The 21,553-nt window shown below is 42.1% G+C and overlaps 2 protein-coding genes across 2 annotated transcripts; one reads left to right on the top strand and one right to left on the bottom strand.

Moving 5' to 3' along the window:
* Positions 1-239: 239 nt before the first annotated feature.
* Positions 240-6,715, bottom strand: zgc:110540 (deoxynucleoside kinase). The gene is made up of 7 exons (XM_063203786.1): positions 6,201-6,715; positions 5,061-5,176; positions 4,502-4,695; positions 3,459-3,606; positions 2,793-2,908; positions 1,711-1,810; positions 240-1,008 (listed from the first exon to the last, which is right to left on the bottom strand). Exons 1-7 carry the CDS (start codon positions 6,292-6,294, stop codon positions 982-984), a joined length of 795 nt encoding a protein of 264 aa, XP_063059856.1. The 5' UTR covers positions 6,295-6,715; the 3' UTR covers positions 240-981.
* Positions 6,683-19,124, top strand: ublcp1 (ubiquitin-like domain containing CTD phosphatase 1). Its single transcript, XM_063203785.1, has 12 exons — positions 6,683-6,780; positions 7,530-7,644; positions 9,759-9,933; positions 12,013-12,104; positions 13,709-13,794; positions 15,614-15,729; positions 15,947-16,045; positions 16,285-16,322; positions 17,530-17,628; positions 17,827-17,943; positions 18,364-18,491; positions 18,990-19,124. The coding sequence occupies exons 3-12, from the start codon at positions 9,780-9,782 to the stop codon at positions 19,009-19,011; spliced, it is 951 nt and encodes a 316-aa protein (XP_063059855.1). The 5' UTR covers positions 6,683-6,780; positions 7,530-7,644; positions 9,759-9,779; the 3' UTR covers positions 19,012-19,124.
* Positions 19,125-21,553: the final 2,429 nt, after the last annotated feature.

Genomic DNA, 21,553 nt, shown 5'->3' with positions numbered 1-21,553 from the left:
GCACAAGAGGATGAGAGATTAAGTTGATGCACAAGGTTGGATTTGAGTTACACCACACCTACTAAGACATGCAAACTACAGGGGGTTAAAAAAGGCTTAGTAAGGAACATTATTTTTTTTTCTAAAAACACCTAAATGGTTTGGGCACATTTAATGAGTGTCCTTACCCTGGAATTATACAAAGAGTAAAATGGATTGAAAAATACAGACTACGAAACGAAATCAACATTAGCATTGAGTGATGTTCAAAAGGAGCTTGCACTTCATTTTATTGTATTCTATAAAAAAAGAAATGTACAGGATTGAATCTCGAGCACACAAATTACACTCCACTAACAAGTGTACCATTTCACTGGGAAAACAAAAAAGAAACAACACAAGCCGCAAAGTTTGTGAATGACAATTTACAGAAGACAAAAAAGATGACTATGACGTGAATAATGGAGCGTTAGTTTGAGAAAAACATACTGTACATTGCATCAGAGGTTCAATGACGTAATGCTGTAAGATTCTGTACACTACCCCCTTGTGGTGTTATTTCGTACAGCACAATAAGGCACAACTTGAGTCATACTCAAATAGCCCTGCAACATTTCATATATACACAATCAGCCGAGTAAAAAAAATAAATGGAGACACAACTACACACCACTGCTGAAATTATACTCCTCTTTTTCACACGGCAATATAAATAGCACCCTCTAAAATATCTGATTTTACATTAGTGACTCAAACTACATCTGTCATTTAAAACCCTGAAGAACATTTTTTTCAGTTCCCCGTGACCCGTCGTGTTTTAAAAAATAAAATAATAAAAAGCTGATGCAGAACTTCCTTTCCTGGCCATTTGATGGAACAGGACAGAAATGCTGAGCAGCCATTTGATATTTCTTGTAAACAAGCGATTGTGTTGGCATGGATACTGTAATAAATGATGCAATCTCCAAAGTTTCTTCACTTCAGAATGACATCTCACGGACTTCACAATGTGTTCAAGAAATCCTTCACCTGTAGAGAGGCAGAAGAACATTAATTACTACAAGCAATGGAATCACTCATCTCCACATGTAAATGTAAATCTTTTTCCCATCTTTATCACAGTAAGTTTGTAAGGTGTACATAATTTTCTCAAGGTGAAATCAGCTGATTACACAAGGAATGGGCATGCTTTATTTTCAGGATTACTTAAAACTATTTAAGGAGTGTAGCACAACGGAGTCCATTTGAACAAGAGCGAAAGTCGGAACAATGAAGAGTTGTAGGGTTTTCAGACCAGAAGAGAGCTGCTGCCCGCACCAGTTACGTTCGACACTAAAGTGCTTATCTGCGAACCGCCGGTGTTCATACCGGGCTCTAAACTTTTTTCCGCACATGACTGTGTTACCCGAATGAACCTGCTGACGGCCACGCTATAGTCACGGTTCGCGGGGGAAAAATAAGTATTTTGCTGTTCGCATTACAAACCAACTTTCCGGTTCGCGAACGCCAAGATCTTTGGCGAGAACACGACGGCCGGTTCACAATAAGGTGCAGGAACGAGCACCGGCTCGGTTCTCAGTCGGCCTGAATGCGCCCATAATGAATGAACACCACTTCCACCAACATTAAATACTATTTAGAGTGGAGAGATCACACTTGGCATTTACTGTACCTACTGAAGCATGTAATGAAATCCATCAAAAGGCGAGCAGGCACCACTATAACACGTACCTTATCGATGACCGCCTCCTGTTTAATCCTGTCGTTCTTGAAGTCTTCATTCACATCCAGCACCAGGATTGGAATGTCCTTGAGGTACTCAAAGTCCATCCTGTTTAGACAACAAGAAATGATTAGCCACGGTCTGATGCCCGAAGAAGATCAATGAACAAAACGTTACTGCAAATAAATTAAGTCTTTTGCAAGCAGAGTGCAGATCCTTTCCCGCTCCTACATGTGACAGTTTTTTGATTTGGCACCTGCTGATGCTTTTCTGCTGGATGTGCACACTTTCCACTACCCTCAGAAGAAAAGTACCTGTATATAAATTATATGCAACATAACTATTATTTATGATATCCAAACCAGGACAGTTAAACGTCCTGCATTGTAACTGTACACACATCACACAGATTTGTACTCTTGCTCTTTCCTTGAAGCAATCAGGCCCTCTTGTGCAGTAATTTGATTTGGTGTGGTTACTCATCCCCAGGTGTGTTAATGTTAAGGGCATTGCATGCATGCATGCTCTCACGACAGTCAGTGCGAGATGGTGACCGGAAGCAAGTGAGAGACAGAACAAGCTGGTGGAGGATTGGGAGATGACCTTGGGGCCATTGCCAGGTCTTTAAAATGGCAGGACCTTCATTGGGAACTCCAGAGGCAACACATCATAGTCCCTTCCCCATCTTCACTGAGCTCCAAAACAAGGGGTTGGGCAGTTACAAGTGAACAAGCAGGTGTAACAGGTTATCAAGCCTTCACTGACATTAGTTACCCTTCCCCTGTATTACTCTTTGCTCTCTGACTATTCTAAACAGGCACAGGTGATTTGGCCAATTTGACTCAAAAAGTGTACTTGGTGCAAAAAGGGTCATTTTCCTCCTTTATTGCCTGGTACACTATAGCCAGATAATGATGCCATTTCCAGCCACAATGACTGTAATGCCTCAGGCTTTTTGACAGACTAAAATGCTTCAGGCTCAGGTTCAACTTTCCTTTACTTTCATTGTTTTGTTAGTTGGGTGACCATTTACTTCAATTGTTCTTTGACAAACTCAAACATGCAATAAAACAGGGAATGGATCACATACTGTGTAGTCCGATGGTAGAGCCAGCACTCGTGCTTGAAGTGAAGTTTCTCCAAATACTCGAGAGGAATGCCCTGTTCCTCCTCACGGCCACGGGTGTGTAAACGCTGCATACATCTCTGGAGAGGACAAGATGGCAGATGACATTTCCGTCACTAAGCAAGTGCAAGTAACATGCAGTGCCATGTCTCTGAGAACAGATGCTCACTAAAGGTTACTTTTTTTTGGTTATTCAGAACTTTTTTCTCCATACAAAAAAGGAAATTCATATTGGGCAATACAAGTCTTGTATGGTACTCACTAGGAAAGTGACCCATAACTTATATTTCTCATATCAGTATGGCACACATTACACACTCCATCTACAATGCTTATAGAGTAACATTTACATTGTAGATGGCATAGTAATGTGTGCTGAAATCATATATATGCCACGTCCTATAAAAGTGGACCATCTCCTCATACAAACACCTTAGTAGTCATTGCATGACTTGAAAGTTTCATACATTTAATTTTTTGTATGGGTGTGTTTTTTGTCATACATAATACATTGCTATACCTGACTAAAATAAGGGGGCCATATTGCCAAGTTGGGTTTTTAAAGAGCCACATGCATGAGCAAACAACTTGATGGCTAATGTTAACATTAGTTCAATATTCTTCACCAACCTCTGGGTCTGCCCGCAGATAGATCATGCCATCTAACTCGATGTCAGACTCGAACTGTGAAAGGAGCCAGCTGTGCCAGTCTTGATAGATGGCAAACTCCGTCTCGTTCAGGTCCCCAGACTCAAACAGGTTAGAGGCAAACACGTACCTGTCAGGAAGGAAAAGAAGGACTCAATTATACAGAGTTCCATTATAGAAGAGTGAACATCAACAAAATATAGAAAGCCTCTCCACACGCCATTTTAATACAAGCATTGCATGTATTGTTTCACTATTAACTGTATATTTGAAATGTTACATTACAAAAGTAAATTATAATATTGTTATCTGATAAGCCTTTCTTATACTGTACCATACTAAGTGATATTGTGCATACATCAATGGAAAAGAAAATCTCCGAAGGAAAAAAAAAACGGTTCCCTCTACCCCCCCCCCCAATCCCAACCCACCAAATAAACCCGGCACACCTGTCCCACAGTATGCATGCATGAAACAAAACAAATATTAGAGGCGAGTAGTGCACGTGCCATAAACAAGACTTTGTTTTTACATCAACATAGCCATGTGGGCCTTAAGACAGGGGGCGGTTAAGAGATGTCCTGGGGCCAAGCAGTGACATGCCACCCCCTCCATGTAATACAATGCCCACCATTATTTTGTGTGACATATCTTGGCATTTCGACCTTTGTTTGTTACCATGGTTGACTTCAAGCAGCCAATACCCATTTGAAATGAGTCCAACTGTAAATTACATGATTCTGTGCCAGAGTTGACCAACAGTAAAATGATTTAAAATGTGTTTGTTGGTGGGTGGTTACAACTTCAAAATTGCACTCATTTTTACCACGTGCAAAACAGTCAATAGCAAATAGTTTGGGTTGTTTTGAGTGTTTGCACACAATTTAAGTGTTAACTTTATTTTTTAAAGTGTCTTGGTGCATGAAAGGTATCCAAAAACCTCTTCTCTTGCATTATATTTGATAAACGAGAGAATAATGACATTTCCCACACCCATCACAAAACTTGCAGATTGCTCTACACACCTATCACTGTAGACGGAGCGCTCGTAGAACTGGACAGGGTTGTCGGCCTGTCGCAGCTTGGATGATGGGGGCTGCAGCGCGGCGCGGACCCGGCTGAGGCATGCGTACGTCTGGAAGGTGTAGGACCAGCGGCTGGGTTTGTCATACAGCATCTGGAGCAGATTGCCACCACTTTTCTGAGATGAGCTGAGCTCCTGGAACAGACGCGTTGGGACAGGGGAAAATAACAGACTTGAGGTTTTAGCTTTCTCCGTTTGTTTTAAGGGGTTAATTATGGTTGTTTTGTAATTCATTATGTACATTTTTCTGTGTAAAGGAACAAATTCTTCCCATTTCATGTCCCTATAAGTGTTTGTCTTTTACAGTGAGGTCCAAGAGAAAGTTCATGAAAGCATGACAATAAAGTCTATTCAACTGAAAAGCAGCAAATATTAAAAATGAACTAACAATACATGTGTGAAAATGCTAAAAACATAATAATAAGTATAAAAATTGCTGCATTGAAGTGAATCGCCAGTGGCGTGACCCTATTCCTCTCACTGCTTTTGTGCTTAGTTACCTCACACTCATTGTCTGTGGTCTGAACGTTGCACCATTTGGCGATGGGCTCTGGAATCACCTCCCATTCGTCTGAGGCCCTCTCCAGCAGTCTCACAAACGTGGACTTACCAGCAGCTGTGTGCAAGAAAGAAAGAAAATATTCTTACTTTTTGCAAAGCATTTAGTGTCTAGACTACACATTTGATAATGGGCATATGAAATGCGTGAGTGGAGGAAAATAAGTTCTACTATTATGTCTACTGATGCATTTCACAAATGCTTTTATCATGATAAGTTATAACCTTCGAGAATAGTCCAGCAAGTTCTTACTACTGCAGAGAAGAATAGGAGAAAACCCACCTCATGCAAGACCATATTTAACCAAGACAAAATAATGAGACCAGTTATGTGGAAAACAAGACTGAAACTTTACTTGTAATGGTGCAGTGAAACCAAGATAAAACAGCACCAACTCTAGCGAATTACAGAAACATCAACATCGATTGCATAATAGCCATTTTGGCAGTCTGTCAAAACCAAAGTCGACGCCTCTTGTCGTCTTTGAACTGTTAAGTTCGAGTGATCACACTGTAAATACCGTATTTCGATAAACTCTTGTTGACCCGTTCTAATTGTGTCTCAGTTGGCTAGGAAATGTGTATGAAGCAAACGATTCATACAGCTGTGTATTATAAACATACTTTTGGCGCCAATTGGGAGCAAACAAAATCCTCAGTTAATACCCTTTCAGCGTTGAAGTGTTTCTGGATTATTAATGTACAATTCCACACATACCAACTCGAAGGAGAACAGAATACAACCTGTTTGCTTAAATATGAGGCCATATCACACCTAATTGCAAAGACTGGACTGCAAAATAGGCGCGCGCGGTCGACTACACATAGAAATGTAGAACCCATTTCAAAAGTGTAGCAGCTTCTAGATAGGCTACAGAAAACTCGACCAACTGATCACAACTAGAGCTCTACCCTGTCCACCGTTTCAGGCCAAATAACTCTGCAAAGTAGGGTTTATAACATAATTGAGCATACATTAACAGTGTATTTTCAAATTCAGGTGAACCGTGAGTTACCAGATGTCACACACCTGGCTGTCGAAAAGCTATAACAACCATAAACCATACGACCAGAAAACTCACCGATATTCCCTTCGATTGATATCTTTTTGTTGCTTTTCTCAAAACTGTTGTTAAACACAGGGCTGGAGCACATTCTCTTGGGAGGTGTAGCCATGGTAAAGACCTTTCTGTGCAGCTTCTTCGTTTAGATTAGACAAACACGTTTAAACGTGGTGTTAAACGTGACTTTATGGAAAATACTATTTCCCTCTTAACTCTAATAAATTGACTTTGATAGTCCACGCCGGGAAACTCCAAGAGATGTTGAGAACTACCACTTTTGCTTGTACCGCGCTAAACCGTGACAGGCGCGTAGAATCGAATGGCGCGGGTAAAGTCGGGGGATGAGATGACGTCAAACAGTATCCGGAATATCAGCCAATCGGATATTTTTGATTATTTATGTTTTCGTAGCGCTTTGAGGCGCATTGAGACTACAAACTACACACAAACAAAACGAAACTATGTTATTGCTTTACTCATTAATTTACCAGATAGCCAGAGTGAGGCTTGTGCCCTTGTCCTTCATCTGCATGGACCAGAGATGCTGTCACGAAACACGTGTAGCATCCAGCTGAAATGAATTTTTAACAATTTAGGAGTAAGTATCTGACGTTTTAACGTAGCAACGCTCTGCAGTGGAATTAGAAAGGTTAGGGAAGATTAAATGGCAAGATGTCATCTCACGAAAAGTGGTAACTATTTTTGCTTGAAGTTTATCAATAGAGTTCTTCAGCGGAAGCGGAAGCATGTAGTAGATTGTAGTCTTTCATGTTAGCATTTAAGGACGTCCTGGTTCCTATCGGCTTCCGGCCTCCATTGGGAATGAATAGGGGTAAATTTCAAATAAACTCCGAGTGCAAGCACGCGCTTAGCGAACCCCCGCAAACTGTCGAGGGTGTTAAAAATAGGCTGTAGGTATGACATGGTTGATCATTTTGTGTCAAACTTCGACATAAATACGATGTTGCGTCCATATGCTAAACCCGGAAGCTTTTGGCGACTACAGAAACGGCGCCAGTATCTAACGGCATGTACGTGCGGAAGGTTGTACCCATGGCAACCAAAGGAAAGTATGTAGTTCGGAAGTTTTAATGATCAGAAAGGGGTTAGCAATATTGAATTATAATCGTCATGATTTAACATGTGAATACACCAACATGATGATACGATCCGTTCCACTAATGAGAAAGGGATGCGGGGACACGCTAATGTTCGTTGTTGCCGTGCAACTTATATTTTTGCCAAACCTGAATCTCTATGGCGTTTTGCAATGTAAAAAATCGCCATGGAACCGGTAGTCCAAACGCCGCATACAAGTTGACGTCAACGCTGAAGAGCTCTATTCAGGTGAAGACATCCGGAGGAAGTGGCAAGCGGAGGCGCATGGTAACAAACAAACCGAGGCATCACTGGGAGATTGGAGGAACTGCTGACTAATCAACGAATGAGTCATTCATTGCAAGTAATGCATGCTAAGATGCCACATTTATATCAAACTTCACATTTGAAATTGCCCTTATGTAGTGGAAATGCATATAATGAAATACATTTTCTCGTGCACAGCTATTGTTACCCAGAAACAGGGTCGGCTAGCTGTTGGCTAGCAAGCCGAAAGCAGGCTAAATGTCAATTCCACTTGGTTTTTGTCATGCATATTTTTCGTTAAATCGTAAATTTCGCACGCTCTTGTGTTCTTCATTTCACAACAATGGGCAATATAAATATCAATGCAACACAGTCGCTCACATGCCGAGCCAGTGCGGAACGTCAGCATTGTCATCCTTGAGCTAGCTGCAATGATGGCTAAACCGATTTTTTTGTTTTTTCTGTCACCTATAGCATATTTTATTCATTTTTCTAAGTTAGAACTAGCTGTATTGCATTGTCATCAAACCCTTTGATCAGATAAACACTACGTTGGCGTGCCACTCTCTTGACCTAGAAAGGTCTTAGAGTCTGAACAATGTGTCCAATGGTGTGTTGTCCAACTTGACATAGCCTTTGACACTTAATGCGTTTGTTGTTTTAAGTCTGTTGAGTAAAAGAAGTCACCAACTCTAAGTACGTATTGAAAATATATAGATTTTCTCAACGACTTAAGGTTGGCTTCTTGTTTAGGCACCAGATTGAAATAGTATTTATTGAGAGAGAGAGAGGGCTATGATGACCGATGAGACTATAACTTTTGAAAGGAACAATCAGACCTTGATACTTTTGTCCATGTCGTGCCGAAAAGCGAGTCCCTGCCAGAACACGAGTGCCTTCATTGAAACCAATGGAAACCAATGACCAATTTTTCAGATATTTTTTACCGTTTCTACCGTTGAACTCTGCAGAGGTAAAGGTTTCGTGAACTGAGTCAGTGTAATATGTAAGGGTTAACGTTCGGCGAGAAGGTCGCTACCGTGGAATAGCAGCACGACAGAGAGAATCTTTAGACCCCGACGCGGAGCGGAGGGGTCTTGTTCTCTCTGAAGTGCTGCTATTCCACAAAGCGACCGACTCGCCGAAAGTTAACCCGCTTATTATATGGACATACTTAAATGATTCACACATGGCGGGGACATTTCTTTAGGCCTATTTAATGTTAAGATTGTTGCTGCGCAAAACAAAACAGTGCCGTTGTGGAACACCGCTAGGCAACAGCTAGGTAGCCAGGACAACAGGTGTTGTCTATCACAGCAGCTGATTAGAGTGACAAAAGACCGGACCCCCTGCGGAGTGATATGAAACATTCGCTTTAGCCACTGACTTGTAGGCTATACAAGCCAGTGGCTTTAGCAGTGAACGTCTTGTTGCCATTGACAGCGGTAGCCAACGCTGTCTATCACAGCAGCTGATTAAGTCTTGTTGAAAAGTCGCTTTAGCAGTGAAAAGTCTTGTTGCCATTGACAGCGGTCTGTTATAGACCAACCCGTCCGTTATCGAAAAATAACAGACGTCCGAACGTTGGGGAGCCCCGTTGAAATGAATGGAGCATTCGACAGATGACGTCACAACTATATAATATAATACAGTAATATGATCTTTTTAAGGGAGTTTGTGTCTTTATTGCAGTCAAGAGTATGACCGGAAGACAGTGGGAGGGAGAGATGGGACAGGGCTGGCAAAGGACTCAGGCCAGGCTCGAACCTGGGTCGCCCTGGGCATGCAAGCCCAAAGTAGGGAAATTAGTGGGCTGCGCCACAATTCCCCCATAGCAGTATTTATTTAACATTTTAATTAGATGTGTATCTGTATTCTATTTACAGTTGCAGATCTACTTAATTGATTTTAAAGGTCTTCAACTAACCACAGTGTTCGTAAAGCAGACCTTTGTCCAGCAAAGGTCTTCAACCATAAAATATATTCTTCAAATCCCATCATTTAAGCCTGTTTTGTTTAAATCTGCTAAACAAAACGATGCCAAAAAAACGCTCTCTGTGTTTCTCCCAAGTGTAGAACTTGTTTTCTAGTGGGGAAAAGAAGTCAAGTTGCCCACTTCAACTCGGTGTCTGCCATTCCCATAACCTGCCATGATGAACAAAATACCTCCCTGCTCACCCTCTGCGTTCCTATGTTTGTGTTCTTCCACAGGCGGCCTGAGGTGATTTCAACATGTCGGTGTCTGTGATCATCAAGTGGGGCGGGCAGGAGTACTCCATCAGCACCCTGTCAGAGGAGGACACGGTGCTGGACCTCAAGCACTCCATCATGGCCCTGACCGGTGTCCTGCCCGAGCGGCAGAAGCTGTTGGGCTTAAAGATGAAAGGTAAGGCCAGTCGCATTAGTAGTAGTAGTAGTAGATAAAGGGTAAGGCCCGTTGCATTTGTTGTAGTAGTAGTAGAGTCGATATGTAGACCTGTTTAAGTAGCCCCTCTTGTGTTGAGGCCACTGCACACCGGTTCCCACAACATTGGAGAGAACTGTTGAATCTGCCAGTTTGGGTTGCCCATGCACACTAGCGGTGCACTGGATGTTGTAAACCGGCATGTAGGGGTGGGCGGTATGGCCAAAAATGTATACCTCGGTATAATTTTAGTCACGGTATATATCACGGTATATATCACGGTATTGTACATTTGTTTGAAATTGAAGCGTTGCAAAATGACAAAAAAAAACACATTTTTTTTAACCTTTGCATTTGATTTTTGGAAATTACGCAATGTCCTTTCATATGTGTGAATTCTTGCCATTACATTTTTTTTTAAAAAAAGCAAAAACTAGCCTATGTAAAATGCATTTTGCAATGCAATGCAATGCTACCCAATAGAACACTGTCAATTTCACCAAGTGTCGAAGGGGTTAAACTACGGTAGAGAGGGGGAAAAGGGAGGGGTGTGTCAAACTGAACACATTGAGAGTAAATAGAACTGAACGTGGATTGTATCAACTACATCTTTCATTGCACCTTTTTTTCTATTTCTGGAGTTGTTCATGGTAATTTTGAAATGTGTGCTTGCATCTGTGATTATGCCAAGCATAATAGTTTAAGCTGTCATTGTTAAAGTTAAGAAAAACGAACTTTCACATGAGGCAGTTAGCAATGCATTGCAGAACTAACACAGATACTCTAAGGAAGACTTCTTATAAGGGCTGTGGAACTAATGCATTTGAATGGCAATGGCAGCTTTCACTGCACCAGCGGTTAGCGTGCTAACGTTAGCGAAATCGCTAATGCCACATTCTAAACAGTGAACAGTCATTTTAGTTACTAACACCCAATCAGATATCATGAATGATATTATCTCAACTGGAAACAGTAACATACAGCTGTTATGGCTGGCGCAATGTGTTAAATGTAAGGCAACCAATGTTAGCACATTAAGCACATTTATTTTGTCAGACACCAGCATAGACATGAATGACTTGGGCTGTTAGCTAGTTAGCTTGCATTTCGTGCCCAGTAAATTGTGGAGTCCAGAATCGAAATGTGTTGCCATCACATATTTCAAACAATAGTTCACTACACTAACCATACATTTTACACTTGAAGCTTATTCAAAGGAAATGATTGTGCTGTTTCTCTACAACCACATTGCTACAACTTGAGGCAGTCAGTCGGGTGGATGTTCAAAACGTTGTCTATACTGCCATCTGCAGGATGCAATGCGCTATATCACGGTAGAACGGTATGGCCAAAATCCATACCTTGATGGAAAAAATACCTTTTACGATAGTATACCGTCCATACCGCCCACTCCTACCGGCATGGTAGTTGGTGGGGTCAACACAACAAAATAGCTTGAACACAAATTGAGCTCAATTGTAATCAAGAGCTGAAGTTGCCGCTGGTGTGCAGGGTGGTTTTAAAAACAACGGTATCAAATGTCGGTAGGAAAGTGCTCTGTACTGTGTCGTTACCGGGGTGCGTTGGCCCTAACTTCATTTCACTACAGAGGGCCTGGCAGTGCTGCATCGAACAACCTCATTTTGAGTTGAGAGTGAAAGCAAAAGCATTTGCTCAAATGTATACATTCAGGTAATGGAAAGGAAGACAGACTCCATCCTCCTGGTGGATCCTTCCAACCCAATACATCCTTGTTTTTGAGCTGCTTTCTTCAAGCAGAAGACTTAGAGAGCGCTTGGCCAATCCAAATGCACATACACAGATCATTAATTATTCAAATGACTCACACATAAGGCGCACAGCCTTTAGTCAAAGACAGTTTTCTGTCATTGCGACATGTTAATAAAACAAAGTCTTTTGAATCTATTGATTGAATTCGAATACATACACCTTTCCCTCATCATACCTCTGCCCACATCTTTATCAAAGACTTGAGTGAATTCCAAGGAAGTGTAAAATAACTCTGCTGTCTCCCCACATGTGGTTTGTGTCGTACTGCAGGGAAGCCGGCGGAGGACGCGGTGAAGCTGGGAGTGCTGAAGCTGAAGCCCAACACCAAGATCATGATGATGGGCAGCCGAGAGGAGAACCTGGTGGGGAGCTTGGAGCACTATTGCCTATCTTCCACTGCCAGTTTTCTGGTTGGCTTACAGTTCGACACAGCGCGACTTGTGCCTATTCGAAAAAGCAAAAAGTGGTGGCCGACACAGCTCAATCGTAAAGCAAAACATAGCGGCCGAGTCGCAGTGTGTCGAGCTGTGGGCCTACCAGAAAAACGGCAGTGGAAAAGAGGCATATTACACTAATGACACTTAAGCCGGGCATACACTGTGCGATATTTTCACTCGTGGGTCTTAAGCTTCTGCTCACACTGCACGATGGAATTGCACTGTTTAAAAGTTCACAACTCACGACTCACGTCCTCACACTACACGAGCCGACAGTCGGATGCGAGCGAAATGCTTCCACCGTATGAGGCGACAGGCATGTTTCGCCGGTCTGCAGAGGAGGGAACATGCGCACCTGAGGTGGAGATGAGGTCGCGCTCAACAGCGAATCGCACGGCCCTATTCATTTGTGCATGTGAAGTGTCAAATAGGGTCGTAGCACTGCTTTAACTGTGCGATTTACGCACGAGCCACGACTAGAATTTCTAACCATTTTGATTTTCTTGCGACCCTGCGATTGCACGATCATGAGGCGAAATCAATTGTCGTTACCCCATGTACACTGCACGATGCGAGACTCACGATTGACCTGCGATTGAGCAAGAAATCGGCCCGACTCTTAAAAAGTCGTGCGAGTGCCAAATCGGGACAAAAGTCGCACAGTGTAAGCCCAGCTTTAGCTGACACTTTTATCCGAAGCGACTTGCAGATATTTACAGGGCATTGGCTACGGTCTCTGGAGCAGTGTGGGGATGGGTGCCTTTCTCAAGGGAGGGATGGGTGCCTTTCTCTTCAGGAAGGGAATAGTAAGGGTGGGATTTAAACCTGCAATCTTGTGATCTACAGTCCAACTCTCTAACCAGTACACTACAGCTGCCCACATTAAAGTAGAATCAGTGACTTGCAAAGCATGTAAAATCAAGGGTTTACTAGGTCCTTATTATGATTATAACAAATCAGCAAGTCCTTATTCGCAAAGAACAAGAAAATTGTGAATGCATAACGAATGATTGATTTCGCTTAAAGAGAATTCTTGCCAATTTCAACATGCCGCATTTCTCACGCTAACCTCAAGTTGTCAGTACCTGAAAATGTAGCATTTTTTGTTCAGCTCCATTCTGAGATCCTGATGTTGGAAAGGGCTGAACAAAAAAAACAAACAAATAAATAAAAACATGCGTCACCTTAGGATACTGACCTGTCATTGGGTAGTGAGAGCAATACAACTGCATGTGTAAGCTATCTGGAGCTAGCTTGCTCTTTGAAAATTCATCCACTACGCTTCATCAATTCACCAAGCCTATCAAGTGGATTGCTTGAAACGTTAATGCCTCGTTTGATTTCTCATTCCAAATCACTTGCACACCATTAGCTTGACAGATCTGCTATTAGCTTTGATGTCTTATCCTGTGCTAGTTGGAAAACCAATTCATTAATGTTTACCTCGTAGATAATCCTAAGAAGTAATTTATGCAGGGTGTTGTGCAAACAATCTGACGTATCTGATTTTTCCTTGTCTGGGAATGAAGGAAGACATCATGGCTCCCCCACCTGAGAATGACGACGTTGTCAATGACTTTGACATTGAAGAGGAAGTAATCGAAGTAGAGAACAGGTTTGTGTTGTACATCTGGATGCTGTTTTAGACGTTGCAATCAAGTTGTTTTTAATTCGGAAAAACGTCCTGGTATGTTCTAGGATTAAGTTGGGCTGACCTGGGGTCTGTTTCTCGATTCTTGTCGTTGCTAACCGTCTTAAGACCGTCTTACCGTTCCCTTGGATTTAGTGGTGAGCGTCGCTGTTGAGAGGGAGTTGAGTCGCTCTTACGAAGGACGTTGCTACCGTCGTTAGCAGTGCTTGACACTAACTTTTTCGCTTACCAGCCATTTTGGCTAGTGGTTTTCCTGACTCACTAGCCATTGGGCCTTTTCACTAGCCATAATTTTCTTAACCATCATAGCAGCTTTAATGAATTATATAATAGGCTGTAGGCCCTAATAATGTAATGTAGGCTAATATAATATAACATAACATAATATAATATAGGCCTAATATAATATAATATAATATAATATAATATAATATAATATAATATAATACAGTATAATATAATATGCTATAGGGCCTAATAATTAGAATTGTTAGGCCTATTAGGCTAACTGGTCCATGCATGCATGCTATGCAAAGAACTGATCTGAGGAATGGCATAGCCTATAGTAGGCCTATATTTACCATGCAGAAACACCAAGCACAGTGTTGTGGATGGGCACAAATGTAAGCTACACGAGAGCAAAAATATTTTCGTCTTTAATCTGGAGGGACTTCATAGCCTATCATATAGGCCTATCTGTGGAGGTCGCCGTCCAAATTGATGCGCAAAGTAGATAGCGTAAAGTCATTGCCAAGTTGGCCGGTCCTCGGTCATGGATGTGGAATAACAACTCTTCTGGAATATTTGCCTATAAAAGTATCCACTAGAAAGCACACACAGATGCGGCAACTACAGAAGGGGCTACGACTTCCTTTCATTCCGTTTAATAGTGAGTTGTTTAAAATACAAATGGGCGAGACGGGCACCTGCGAAGGGACATGCAATGGGATGCTTTTGTGCAGTCTGGAAGGCTACTGCGCGTTTTTTAAGAAAGGTTTGACAGTCGGGAACAACAGCACAAGAAACATGGAGGAATAGGACTATTAAGGTATGAAGACACAGGCAAATCAGAAAATAATTTAAACCAAACATTATTAATGCTGCATGTGTCCTTGTCTTATCACTGCGCTAATCAGTCTTGAGACTTTCACAAGAGTAAGACAGACTGACGTGTTTTCCTCTCGCTTTGGTCATTTTAATGTCCACTACTACTAAGTATTGTACTAATGACAGATCGCAAAACAGGTCAGTTGAGATGAACTTCGCTACTTTATTTTCACGTGAAGGTTTCCAGTGACATTTCCAAACGCACGCTGATGTCCCGGTAGCTCGCTGTCACTCCTCTTTGCAAGACTAGCGTGAGACACAGGTGACACGTGACACAGGTGCTTCATGGGTATTGTAGGCTCGCGAAATCGCATTGTATTGCTTTTGTAGCAAAGACGGTCCGAAGAAAAAAACTACAAAATGCGGTGCCTCATCATTCAGAATAGTAACGGACCCGCCAGAATGGCTAGTGAACCTTCGGTATGTACTAGCCAACGCCGACTTTCACCCGCATTTGGCTACCTGGCGTGTGTTAGTGTTAAGCCCTGGTCGTTAGCAAAGATGCTTTCGAGATACGGACCCCAGATGTAAAGAATATACAGTATATCAAGGCTGGTTCATGTGTGATACCCCTTTCAATCAGCCTGCTAATACTCTACTCCTTTACTTGTGGGCTGTGTGACATCACCTCCGAAAAATTGTATGAATTCTCATTTTTATCGTCTTTCAAATGCAGAGAAGAAAACTTGGCTAAGATCGCTAGACGTGTGAAGGATTACAAAGTGGAGGAGCTGAACCCCCCAAGGCCAGGCAAAAACCTACTGGTCCTCGATGTGGACTACACACTATTTGGCAAGTTCTCTTCGGACCATTTGATATATATGGGGTCCTCCGTAGTCATAAAATTACTATTTTGTCTATTATAGTCTGCGTGTCTGCGTATGCATGCATTATGACGGTTGGCGTGTGTGTGTGTGTGTGTATGTGTATACTGTATACTGTGTATGTGTATAGGCCATGGTATTGGGAATGAGGTCTAAGATGCATGTCTTTTACCTTTTGCATTTAGATCACAAGTCATGTGCAGAGACGGGGCAGGAGCTCATGAGACCCTTCCTGCACGAGTTCCTCACCTCAGCCTATGAAGATTATGACATCGTCATCTGGTGTAAGCACTTTGACCTGCCGGAATTATTTCCTGTATGTTGTGAAGTATTTTTTTTTCTTCTAGAAAAGCCACACTTCTCTCTGATTCTTGTGTTAATGAAGTGGGATAGCATGCCACGCAGACATGTTTTGGCCTAAACCATCTTCACTGTCTTCTTCTTCAAAAAGCTATACGTTATGAAGGAGATTTAATTCATAACCGCAGTTAATTAGTTGACCCTTTCTGTTATTTTTTTGTAGCGGCCACAAGCATGAAGTGGATTGACGCTAAGATGAAGGTAAGTCCACTGTAGTTTCAGTGATGGGCAACCAGAAAAATCCGGTGCCACACAGGGGTGTCGTACAGGGGGGTAAAGTGTGACTGAGTTACCAGGGCCCCATGTATATAGGGGGCCCACACAGTGATAAACGTAGATGCATGTGTATCGCTGGAAGGGTCCATTGGAACTGATTGTACATAGGGCCCACAATTTGCTGCTACGTCCCTGGTGCCACATATTCCATGTGACCTAGTTTTACCTGTCTAGCATTTAGGAAAGTAAAACCAGGTCAGAGACGGTTTGGGTAAGGAGACGGGTCACTGTTGTAAACGTCCATAGAAAATGAACGCAAGTATGGCGTCTACCCGCATCTCCCGCCTTTCTGGCAACAAGAGCCAATTGCCTGCTGAGCTGTACTGTCATTAATCCTGAATCATCTGGCTGCATCGGCGCTCATGAATTGTAGCGCATGCGTAGTTGTCAAAAGCTATCGCTCTCATGCCGTTATGGAACTACTGCGCCTGCGCACTGTCCAAAAAAGCGTGAGAAAAGTGGCTTAAAAAGCTTTATTTTGACTCACGACACAACTAAACATTTTCGATTGATCAACTTTTCATGGCGGTTTCAACCATATGGTTTTCACAACTGTCAAGTTCCCTCCTGTCCTTTACTCAGTTTCCCCATTCATTTTTCCCATTGACTCTCAGATCTGGTCTTACTAATCGCAAAATAGCACCCCGAAGGCGTCAACAAGATGGCGGCCTTGTGTCATAACTTAATATAGGAAGTAAATGTAAAGGTCATTTGGAATATGTGACACTGGATCACAGTTTATAAATCCAGAATGCTTATCACTGGTAGTTATGGATATTTAATTCCATTGCAATTTTTTCTCACTATTGTTCTGAGGTGTGTAATGTAGACTATGACCAGAAGGGTGTGCTATATAGCTGAACATAAATGGTATGAATGCCTTGGAAATCTCATGCAGTGGTCAGTGGGGACGGTAATGATTTTGTTTGGGAACTGTGCAAAATATGCATAGACGGCCAAATTTTTTTTTTAATTGGCTGCCTTAATTAACACTGCTATAATTTTCATTGAATATTGATTGGGGCAATCTTAGCAGCTAAATGCAAATGTGATTATAAACACAACATAATAATGTATTTATTTCAGAGTAACGTTTATTGTGAACTGATTTGTTTGATTTTTGCCATCTCAGGAGCTGGGAGTGATCGACAACCCGAACTACAAGCTCACCTTCATGCTCGACAGTGCAGCCATGATCACGGTTCACACTCCAAAGAGAGGTGTTGTTGAGGTGTGTGTGTGTGTGAGCCCGTCCCATTTCCCTCTCCTGCAAATAAGTATTTCTATTAGAAACTGTCTTGGTTTTCATTTATTTTTGTTCATTTACCCAACATATACAGCCAAATCTTGATCAATTGTGCAGTTGGCCAAGTTGCCCCAAAGTTCCGCAACGTTTGTTTAGTTGACTTGTCTGATGTTTCTTGCCCAGGTAAAACCTCTCGGTGTGATATGGGGGAAGTACGCTGAATTTTACACCAAGAAAAACACCATCATGTTCGACGACATTGGCAGAAACTTCCTCATGAACCCACAAAATGGACTGAAGGTACAACTGCTGGAAAGAGATATCTGAAACAGATAAATTATAGATGAAATTGTTATTCATTAATTGTAAAAACCATTTAGTTATGTCCAGTATTACAGTAGAAAGGTTATCCAATCTTAGATGAGACAGATTAAGGCTGAAACATTGATTTCAATTTAATTAGTCTGTCTCAAAATGGATATCTCTATACAGAAACGCAGCCATCTTGTCCCCGTGCTAAGCCCTCCCCAATGGCTCACTACACAGAATTGAACGTGAAAAATGACTTGAGACTGTTGTGAATGGAGGACACGTACTTTTTCTTTAGATTATCTCGATGGTATACCATCTAGCCAGGCCAAAACATTCTTTGTTGGTTGGCTGGTTCATCTAGTTTATTTGGCTAGTTTTTGATGGTTCTGTTTTTCTGTTTGCCGTCAGATCCGTCCCTTCATGAAGGCCCATTTAAACCGGGAGAAGGACAAGGAGCTGTATAAGCTGTCACACTACTTGAAGGAGATTGCCAAGTTAGAGGACTTCTCAGGCCTCAATCACAAACACTGGGAGAGGTGAGCAAAACTCTTCACCCCACATACAAATACATTGGGTTCTACATTTTGGCATTTTGGAAGACGGGACAGGAGGTTGAATACTACTTTATTTTTTTGGAAAAAGTTAAATTGCGTACATTTAGCAGCTGCAGATTTAGTGGTTTTAACTTCGGGTGTTCTGATACAGTGGTGTGAGAAAGTTTGGGCACCATTTCGGAAAATCACTATCAGTTAATCTTTTGTTGAGCTTTTCAACCAGCAACTTCATTTCAAAATTTGTTAAACTGTAAGGAAAGAGAATTTCACATTTCAGTTGTGAAATTATTTTAATAGGTGTTACAGAAGCAACTTTTTATTTATGGTACTTCTTGTTACAATTAGAACATTGAGGAAAAAAGGGGACAAAGCAAAGCAAAACAGACAAGAAAGAACAAAAAGAAAAAGAAAAAAAGAGTCCAGAATGAAGTTGATGAAGATTTTTATTTAGCAGCTGACTGAGCTGTGATCCTCTTGCAGATACCTGTCGAAGAAGCAGTGAAGCCTCCTGAATGGCACTCTCAGCTCTCAACTGCAGAACAAGCTCCCCCTGCAAACCACCGAAGCCCTCACCAAATAGCTCGCGGTTCTAGCGCCCAGTCTCTTCCCCCCCCCCCCCCCATTCCTTTCGGTTTTTAGTTTCCCTCTCCCTCTCTTCTCGCCCTGCTTTCACATCCCTCCTCCATGGCTGTTTGTGTGGCACAGGTACTCTCCCCTCTGCAAGCCTCAGTAGCTGTTAACGCTACACTGAACTACTACACCCTCCCAGCTACACAGCGTAGCTTAGCATAGCCCCTGTTTTCATCATCTGCCTGAAGCCAAAAAGAAGCATGATGTGACTCCCATTTTTACACCTGTATTTGTTTTCCATTTCCGTCCCATCTGTGTGGAATGGACTCTATAGTCTTGTCCACGCACACACACACACACACACACACACACACACACACACAGGTATGTGCACATACACACATGTGCATGCACACACACACATACACACACACACAGCGGGAGGTGTTTATTAGCATCCTGTGCTGTGAAGGACAGTTGAGGGACAAGACCAGTGTTGCAGGTGGGGGCGCATGAATGGATGGATGCCGCATTTACTGAAGCTGCTCTGAGGTCGATGGTGGGATTTGCTGCGTGGCGCTTCTAAGCATCGGTACGCACGGCCGGCCAGCATGTGGTCCAAACCAGCCCGGTGAATCTGCTGAGGCATGTTTTCTCTCTTGATGGGGAGGATTACGTTTCAGGCCGTCTTTATTTTGACTTATTTTTAGCAGCAGTAAATCGCTCCAGTGTGGCCCTTCTTTTTTTTTTTTAGTGTTACATGCGTTTTAAGCACATGACGTCAGCAAAGACGGACTCAAGTTGTGTTTTTTGTCTCCCATATTGTCCTTGCACATAGTCCGTGCTGTACCTTTTGGCATTTCAATGACTGCTGGAGCTACCAAAGCTAGTCATTCATATTTGCATGTGTTGATGGTGACCATAGATTTCATCCAAGCCTATGTTTTTTTATTTACAACGGTTAGTTTCTGGTAGCACACATTACTACTGTATGTCTGATCTGCATCTGTACTACAGGTGCAAAAGGCATCCTTAGCACAGAAACCAAGGCATCAAATGGCAAAGTGTTTTTCTGTGTGTTCTAATTGATATGTTGGATACCGTGTTACTTTAGTAGGCAGGCTTTTTTGGCTTGTGCCCAGATGATTAACTGGGCAGTACTTATTCCGTTTCTTTGGAGAAGACTATTGATTGAAATGAATCATTCCTAAGTTACCCAAGCAGTATTCTGTAGATATGGAAGCCTATGTCAGCGATACCCCCTCGCCCTCCCTCCAAAAGAGAGGGATTATTTTCCATAGAAACGAGGCAGCTGCGTAAGCGTTCAACCATGCCTTAAGGTAACACTTTTTTGCAGCTATTCAGCTGAGATATATTTTGATATTTTGCAACATAATTTCACTTTGGTTCAAATTTGCCTGGCATGAAAATAGAACGTGAAAGCCTATTGAATTTACAGACAGGACACGGTCAGGATGTTGAAGGTGACTGATGGTCAGTGATCTTGAAAAAATGGATGTTGTGCGTTGACTTGTGTTCATAATTTTTTTTTCTTCTCCCATTTCCCATTTTTCCCAAGTTTATAGCTGCTGCAGACTTACCAAAAGCTGATCTAGAACTTCAATTGCCTAGTTAACACTTTTGACGATCTGCCTAGGTCTCTATTTTTGGTTTGCCCATGTGCTATTTTATAATGGACACAAAATCTTTTTTTAAGCAAAAAAAAATCCTGAAGAACAAGCAACAAGAAATTATCATTTTTTTCTCACAATGTTTTTTTTTTGCTGTGTTGTCAAATTTACCTCAAGCTCCTGTCAACAGACACATGGAGGGTTTTTTAAACTGACAATGGGAAGACGTGCCATGCTCTGTTTAGCAATGGAAACTGGAAAGAATGGAATTGGAAAGGGTTCAGAATCTAATGGGTGACCGCTCATCTAAGAACCGAACATGTGTAGGGGAGTGAAGTTTCCTCTGCTGGTCACCACAGTCGGTTCAAATACAACGTGTTTGCTAATAAGTGATTTCCCCAAACCACAACCAGATCTGCCCCACTTGCCAGAACCCTTTCAATACGCTGGCTCTTCCTTGGAACACGTGCAAAGGTCATGTGTTTTTATGAGGTTGCATTGTAACGTCAGTGGCCACACTATGGTCTGTGGTAGTATACCATGAACAAAACATCTAATGATCAGCAGTCAGGCTGTGGTATAGTTGGCCAGTTCGACACACGTCCCGGATTTATGTTTTAGTGGACTTTTTGCTTTGTTTTTTCTTTCCCGCCAACGATTTGTTGAAGCATTGTCATCATTAGTTTGGCTTATAGGGTCAGCAAAGAAAGATATCCTAATATGAGGCAGGCCATGGTAAAGATCAGGCGTCACTGCCCAACTTGCATTTGACATGGCTGTACCTGAACTACAACATTAATATTTTTGGGCATTCAGAGCTGTGTAGAATTAGCGTTAGTCGTA

The sequence above is a fragment of the Engraulis encrasicolus genome, chromosome 7, assembly GCF_034702125.1.
Source record: "Engraulis encrasicolus isolate BLACKSEA-1 chromosome 7, IST_EnEncr_1.0, whole genome shotgun sequence".
In the NCBI taxonomy this organism is placed as follows: domain Eukaryota; kingdom Metazoa; phylum Chordata; class Actinopteri; order Clupeiformes; family Engraulidae; genus Engraulis; species Engraulis encrasicolus.
The sequence above is the reverse complement of the archived record's forward strand: the minus strand, read 5'-3'. Positions and strand labels throughout refer to the sequence as shown.